The sequence below is a fragment of the Eublepharis macularius genome, chromosome 4 (assembly GCF_028583425.1).
Source record: "Eublepharis macularius isolate TG4126 chromosome 4, MPM_Emac_v1.0, whole genome shotgun sequence".
NCBI lineage: Eukaryota > Metazoa > Chordata > Lepidosauria > Squamata > Eublepharidae > Eublepharis > Eublepharis macularius.
The window spans coordinates 181,136,282-181,144,059 of NC_072793.1; the positions used below are offsets into that span (position 1 = coordinate 181,136,282).

The 7,778-nt window shown below is 46.5% G+C and overlaps 1 protein-coding gene across 1 annotated transcript; it reads right to left on the reverse strand.

Moving 5' to 3' along the window:
- Window positions 1–994: 994 nt before the first annotated feature.
- On the reverse strand, window positions 995–4,483 carry LOC129327976 (zinc finger protein 239-like). Its single transcript, XM_054976724.1, has 3 exons — window positions 4,468–4,483; window positions 1,789–2,646; window positions 995–1,179 (listed from the first exon to the last, which is right to left on the reverse strand). The coding sequence occupies exons 1-3, from the start codon at window positions 4,481–4,483 to the stop codon at window positions 995–997; spliced, it is 1,059 nt and encodes a 352-aa protein (XP_054832699.1).
- Window positions 4,484–7,778: the final 3,295 nt, after the last annotated feature.

Below are 7,778 nucleotides of genomic sequence, written 5' to 3' on the forward strand. Positions count from 1 at the left end.
TCTTGATCTAGGGCAATATATTACTGATTGGGGGAAATTGAAACAATTTTTGGAGAAAAAATGGGATGTAAAAGGAGAATTGTGGCAGTTTGAGAATTTTTAAAGAAAAATAAGGATAAGAGAGAGGGGGGGGAATCTTACCATATAGGGGAAATGTAACTATAATCTAAGCTAGTATAAGGGTTAGGGGAATTCTTTTTTCAGAGTATATGAACAAGGGTATAGTTAAATAAATGTACTAATGGGGTATACTATATATACTATATATGATATATTATGTTAGTGGATCAGATTGTATATTATATAATGACTGTGTAATATGGTGTTGGGTGCTGTGCCACATTGGTGGCAGGGCACACAGTAGGGGTTTTAATACATATTATACTGACAGTAGTACATTTGATAGAATATATGTCTAAAAGAAATAGAGTATGTTTAAACTAAGATTTTTGTTATATATTATATTATATTATACTGGTCTGCTATATTGAGGGGTATAAGATGTATACTATATTGATAGTATAACCGATAGATGTATATTATATTGACAGAATATTTGATAGTATAATTGATAGAAGTATACTATATTGATAGGATATTTGATATATATGATAGAATATCTGAAAAAAAATTTAGAATGTGCTTAGAGTAAGGGACTTTATTAAGTAAAAAGAGGGGTTAAGGGTTGGAAAGCTGTTGGAAGTCGACAGGGAGGGGGGAGGAAAAGGGTGGGGGATAGGGTAAATTAGATATTGAGGGAATGTATGTATTAAATTTGACAAGTATACTCACCAATAAAAATTTTTTAAAAAAAAGAGGAGAAAAATATGCATGTTTTGCTCACCAGGGGTTGTATATAAGTTTGTTTGATGTGAAAAGAATAGAGGAGAGATGGAGAAAAAGGAAGTAAGCAGAGAGATGATCCTTGTCAAAGAAAGCTTCCATCACACACTTCATGGAACATAGAAGGCAAAATTAAATGATGGTGGAATGGCTATTCTCCAGTGTGCTTATCAAGTTGTATGGTAAGGTGGCTGCAATCATTGAAGCTCTTCCCATGTCCTAAGTATTTATATGGGTCCTGCTCTGTGTGAACTTTTTGATGTCTATTTAGGCTGTCAGACTGAGAACAGCTCTTCCCATACTCCAAGCATTTATATGGTTTCTCCCCCATGTGAACTTTTGATGGCAAGTTAGGGAGCCTTTCTGAGAGAAGAGCTGCCCACACTCCGAGCATTTATATGGGTTCTCCTGTGTGAATCCTGTAATGTTTAGTGAGGTCACCACTATGCGAACAGCTCTTCCCAAACTCCTAAGCATTTAAATGGTTTCTTCCCCATGTGAACCTTTCAATGGCTAGTTAGGTGGCTATTCAAAAAGAAACTCTTCCCACACTCCAAACATTTCTATGGCTTCTCCCTCCTGTGTGAACCTTTTGATGTCTAGTTAGGTTGACATTCCAAGAGAAGCTCTTCCCACATTCCAAGCACTTATATGGCTTCTCCCCTGTGTGGACCTTTTGATGTCTAGTTAGATTGCTATTTCAAGAGAAGTTCTTCCCACACTCCAAGCATTTATACGGCTTCTCCCTTGTGTGAAGCTTTTGATGGCTAGTTAGGGAGTAATTCATAGAGAAGTTCTTTCCACATTCCAAGCATTTATATGGCTTCTCCCCAGTGTGAACCTTTTGATGGATAGTTAGGAAGCCGTTCTGAGAGAAGATCTTCCCACACTCCAAGCATTTATATGGCTCTCCTGTGTGAATCCTGTGATGGTTATTGAGGTCACGCCTTTGCGAAAAGCTCTTCCCACATTCCAGGCACTTATATGGCTTCTCCCCTGTGTGGACCTTTTGATGTCTAGTTAGATTGCTATTTCGAGAGAAGCTCTTCCCACACTCCAAGCATTTATATGGCTTCTCCCCTGTGTGAATCCTGTGATGCTTAGTGAAGTCACGCCTTTGCGAAAAGCTCTTCCCACATTCCAAGCATTTATATGGCTTCTCTCCTGTGTGGACCTTTTGATGTCTAGTTAGATTGCTATTTCGAGAGAAGTTCTTCCCACACTCCAAGCATTTATATGGCTTCTCCCCTGTGTGAAGCTTTTGATGTCTAGTTAGGGTACCTTTATAAGAGAAGCTCTTCCCACATTCCAAACATTTATATGGCTTCTCCCCTGTGTGAAGCTTTTGATGGCTAGTTAGGTTACATTTATAAGAGAAGCTCTTCCCACACTCCAAACATTTATATGGCTTCTCCCCTGTGGGCATCTTCTGATTCTTAGTCAGCTTTTTACTCTGAGAAAAGGTCTTTCCACATTCCGAGCGTTTATATGTTTTCCAGGACGTTGAAATGTTCAGATATATTTTAAGTCTGAGTGTACTTCTCAATGCTCTGGCTTTCCTCGGACCCTTATGCTTTTTCTTTCTCTTCTGCATTTCATCATGGCCTGGGACCTCGGTTATCTTTCCACTCTGATAGGAAAGCAATTTCTTCCTCTGCTTCTGTTTTGCTTCCTTTTTGCTTCTCTGCTGCTTCTTTGGTTCGACTTGATCCCCTGGTTTGGCTTCTCCCTCCAGATCTTCATTTCCCCACACAATTGCCCCTTCTTGTTCCTTCTCACTTGCCATTTCCCTCATATCTGCAGCTGAAAAAGAGAGACAGAAATGAAATAAGAAAAAGGAAGAAATCTAAAGGGTAAAAATATCTATTATCAAGTAAAATGTGTATAGTACTTTTTATATTGAGACCCGAGGGCCTGAAATAACTGCAGGAATATGTAATCACTATCAACAACGTCCGTCGCGGGAAAAAATACAATGGGTTCTAGAAAAGGGAGGGCAGACAGGCCCTTTTCCTCCATCACTGATCCTGGCTGGATGGAGGCAGGGGGCAGGCATGGCCACCCCTCTGTTAGTGACCCTGGCCGAGTGAAGGGCAAGCCAGCATTGCCGCTTGCTGCACACTTGATCCTGGTGCGGGAGAGCTGCCATTGCCATCTGCTCCACTCCTGATCCCGGGAGGGTGAAGGGAGCAGCACTGCCGACTGCTCTGAACCTGATCACAGTTGGGTGAAAGGGGAGTGAACATTTCCACCTGGTGTAGGTGGTAGTCAGCCCCCCCCACCCCCATAAACTCACTGGAATCAGGCACGGAGCAGGCAGCAATGCCCCCCCTCACCTTCACCCAGCTGGAAACAGGCACGGAAGAGATGGCAATGCCCCCCTTCTTTACCTGGCCCGTCCTCCCCTTTCTAGATTGTCAGGTCTGCTATCCATAGCACTGCCATATTGTTTTCTCAGTGTTTGCTCACTACTGTAGTTTTCCAGTGTTGTCTGTTTGCAGAACAGAAGCAGCTGTGTTGTAGGACGGCCTTAGCAAGCAAGGCTGGCCACAGACCTTGGAGGAGCTACTTTCACATTCCAGTCCCTCTGCTTTAGCTGGGCCTGTGGGGGGAGGATGGAAATGCAGGTTTGATATATTGCAACATGTAACTAACACGTCATTCTCAACAAAGCTTCTTGTTCAGCCAGCAGCTTCTCTAGCTTTTGGATCATCTATGGACACCTGTACTCGGAATATTATCTTTCAATAAAATCCTTTGAATCAAGAGACCTTGGATTTCTTGCAGCAAGGGGTGAGAGATGAATTCATAGTAATTTGACATTCATAGACTGACATAGATCCCGTTGTATTTTTCCCCACAACAGGTTTTGTTAGCAGTTTTTTTTAAAATAAATGCCCTCTTTGGCTGTTGCTAGGCAATCACAGTATTGCCTCCCTTCCAGAGTTGGTTTCTCTCAATAATAGGCTGGGCTGTTTGTGGCTATAACAGGTTTTAACTAGGGGTATGCATCCCGAAAATATTCAGGTTTACCCGAAACGGGAAAAACATTCGGAAATATCCAAAACCCGAAGAGGCAAGCCAGTTCGGATTCGGATATTTGAATCACTTTGGAATGCTTTGTAAAGATTCAGAGCATTCCAAATGATTCAGGGGTCTGGGTTTTCTCCTGGATTCCCCCTGCCGCCAGACAGCTGATAGTTTAAAGGACCCTGTTCTGCCACTTGCAAGTAGCAGGGCCCTTTAACACTTCACAACCCCCACCCCACTTACCTTCGTTCTGCTTTTGTGGTGTCCCAGCAACAGTGGCTCCAGCATTTTCCGCTGCCCTATGGGCAGCTCAGCATCAGAGGCGGCCAAAAAAGCCCTTCCTACCCCTCAAATGGCCATCATGGCAGCCATTTGAGGGGCAGGAAGGGCCAGAGGAGGCAGCTTCGGCCTTCTCTGCTGCTCTTCAGGGCCATGTAGCAGCAGAGGAGGCCAAAAAGGGAAGCTCCTTCCATTCCAGCCACCACATTCCCAGAGTGGCTTGCAAAGTTCCCAAAGGCACGGGAACCTGTTTCGCTTCAAAGTCCCCCCACTCCAGCTGTTTCGGAAGGGGTAGACTTTGAAGTAGGTTCCCACCACGGCTGGCCACCATGCCGGGAACCTGCTTCACTTCAAAGTGTCCCCCCCTCCGTGTGGAAAGAGGGTGACTTTGAAGCTAAGCAGGTTCCTGGCGCAGCTTGCCAGCAACACTGGGAACCTACTTTGCTTCAAAGTCTCTCCTTTGAAGCTCCTTTGCTTCGAAGTCTCACCCCCTCCTCCATCTGGCTGGAAAGGGGAAGAGAAGGAACCTCCCTCCCTTCAAAGTGTGTCCCCCCCTCCCCGGCAGGCTGCACTCTGCCGCTTGTCATGGAAACCCCAGAGAAGATAGATCCCTATCCCAAAAATCCAAGCTGAGTTATACTCTGTCTCTCCCCGAAAGGCTAGCAAGTAGCAGGCAACAGCTCTGCCCCACTCCACTGCCCACCGAAAGTGAAAGCCAGCCTGGGAGCCCAGTGCTTTTTATAAGCAGAGGACCCATAGAGCAACGCAGGAGGGCTGTGGTTGGCCGTTGAAATATGAACTGCAGGGATTTACTAGCATGAACCTAATTTGACATCATCCATTTCTCCTGATCAGAGCCCTCTTCATCAACAGATTTCTCTGCAGCCTGAATGTATTGAATGTTTTCTTTTTCAGGGACTGTAATATCCCCACGAGCAAGAGTTCCAATCTTTTCTCAGTGGCCAGTGAAAGTTGGGTCAAAGAAAAATGCAGCCCCTCCTCCCCTCTTTCCCCTTCTGTAGTTGGGATAAAAGGGAGAGGCTCCTTACCCAGAGACACCAGGGTCTCGTAGTTTTGCTGCATCACTTCCCAGTAGAGTTTTCTTTGGCCCGGATCCAGGAGAGCCCATTCCTCCTCCGTGAAGAACACGGCCACCTCCTCCAAGGACATCTGGGAGCTCTGAAAGAGGAAAATGTTGCCCCCTTGATCATCGATTCCCATTCCTGAGCATTCAAGAAAGAAAGCAGAATCCCACCAGCCAGCTATTTGATCAAGTGAATACCAAACATCAAACAGATGGCAAGAAAAATGGAATTATTCTTTTTTTTTCAGCCTCTGGCATATACTGAGATAGTGAAAGTCTCCAAGAAATACAAACTCAGAATGTTGCCCAGAACTGGGCTTCTGTTGGTTGAGTCCAGTTAAATATATTGCGGACCTACGGCAAGGCTCATGGGAATCACACTCCAGAGGAAGGCACGGAACGTGCTGAAAATTCTTACCGCCAAATCTGGCCAAACACCTCTTTTGGTTTCGCTTGTGCACGGTGCAGGCCAAGGGAGCCCCTTAAAATGTGCGGGGAGAACAGACAAGGGCCCCCTTTGGATCAGACCAGGGGCCCATGGAGCTGTTAAGGACAAAATCCACCCAGGTCGCAAGCATGGAACACACCCACGTGTGCAAAAACACACACACCCCTCCTCACACAGATGCCACCTGGGCCGTTTCCTCTTTAACTTGTTCATTCTGTTAAAAGTTTAAAATTGCAGAGAGCCAAAGGCAGAGGGGGGGGGTCAGTCAAGAGGCTCCTGCATTGCCAAGAGGGGCAGCACCCGCCGCCTCCCCCCTCCCCCCCCCCACTTGTTGGGCCGACGTTCATTTGTGCCCTGGAAATCTGTAATACCTGGGACGTTTCCTTTCCAAGGCAATTTCATTCTTGCTTCCCCGGACCCGAGTCTGCCTCATTTACTGACCTGGTTAAGCCTTCCCTCGTGGTAAAGGCCATTTAGGAGGGGGGCAACTGCAGCCAGGGTTCAGCCCAACCTCCTCTTCCCCCTCCATCCCGTTCACACGTGCTTTCCCCCCGCCCCTCGCCCCAGATCCGTGCACGCCGCCCTGAACCCACCTCCCCTGCAGACACGAAGAAGCCGAAGTCTCCCTCCGCCTGGAGAGGCCGAGAGAGAAGCCAGCCGCGTTGAACCGCCATTGCCGCCAAAGCTCCTCTGCAGCCCCATCGAGGCCTGGGAAAGGCGGGCGGGCCTCTCTGTGCGCGCGGGGCCTTCTGGGCGTTGTAGTTTCTCCCAGAGCCCAAACGCCATAAAGAAGCCCAATGGGGAGGGAAGGGGAGGTTTCCCGGCTCTCCTGCCTCGGTGGGCCGAGAAGCCTCCTAGGAGGGCTCCATGCAGGAGAGACCAGCTTGGGAAAGGAGGGTTTTTCTGTCCGACTCTCCTGGTCTTGTCCTTCTCTTGGTCCTCCCCTGGGAACTACATTTCCCAGGTGCCCTTGCGGCCCCGAATTAAAGTGGCTGAGAGAGCTTAAGATCTCAACCACTGGGGTCGCCGCCTTGCGCTGCTGGAGGGAGGGGTGGGCAATTGCCCTGTGCGGGGTCTTCTATGCCATGATCAGAATTGGGCTTGAAGAGTGTTTTGAATGTCTGACCGTAAACTGACCTTAAATAATCTTTGAAACAGCAATGTCCCCTTAATAATTTGAATGCATTGTGAGTTATTTGAATTAATGTATTTTATTCATTTTAATTTTATCCTCTTATATCCCCTGACAAAGCATACTGTGAAACATGAGATCTAATAAGCGACTCTAATGCCCCTTGCTCCATTTTCTTCTTATTGGTCCAATGTGCCAGGTTGCCTGAGTACTGCAGAATTTGCTATAAGGAATTTTCCAGGGTTTTGGACCTGTTACTTTCTAATGTTGGTAGGACCAAGCTGGGAGGGTACTCAGCGGATCAGTCTAGATGTTCTCAAGAGATCCCCCCCAAATATTTGCCCCCAGCAAGGAAAGTCACCCCCCTCCTTTTACAAGCAGAAGAATTAACAGAAAAATTATAGAGAAAAGAACTCTGCAGCTGCTCCCGTATTCTTCAGCTTTTCTATTCTGATATGCAGTGCCTCTCCCGCAGTGTTTGGCTTGTGTGACTAATGTGGATGGGAGGAGAGCAGAGGCAGGACTGGGGATAAGAGAAGAGCCAAGGAGAGGCCCTTGGCCAGTGGCAGAGCTCCTGTTTTGCCTGTCAAAAGTCTGTAGTTCAATCCAGGGCGTTTGAAAAAGGTGTCTGACAGGAAAGGGCTGGAAAAGGTGAAAGTACGGAAAATCAGAAGGGGTTGATGTGGGAGATCCGGCAAAGAGATCCGGAGCAGAAGAGACGGCAAGGGCTGGAGAGAGGAAGGAAACTCCCTTCTCCTGTGAGGACTCCTGGACCTCTTTCTTGTATTCCTCTATTAAAAATTGTTCTTGTTTGTACTTAATTCAGATTTCAACAGTCAAATATGTTATTGTCCAGCTTGGTGGAATGCAATATTAAGAACACTTTCCTGGGAGTAAGCCCCATTGAGTAAAATGTCTTTAATTTTTAGGTTACTGAGAAGAACTCTAAAACATGCACCGGT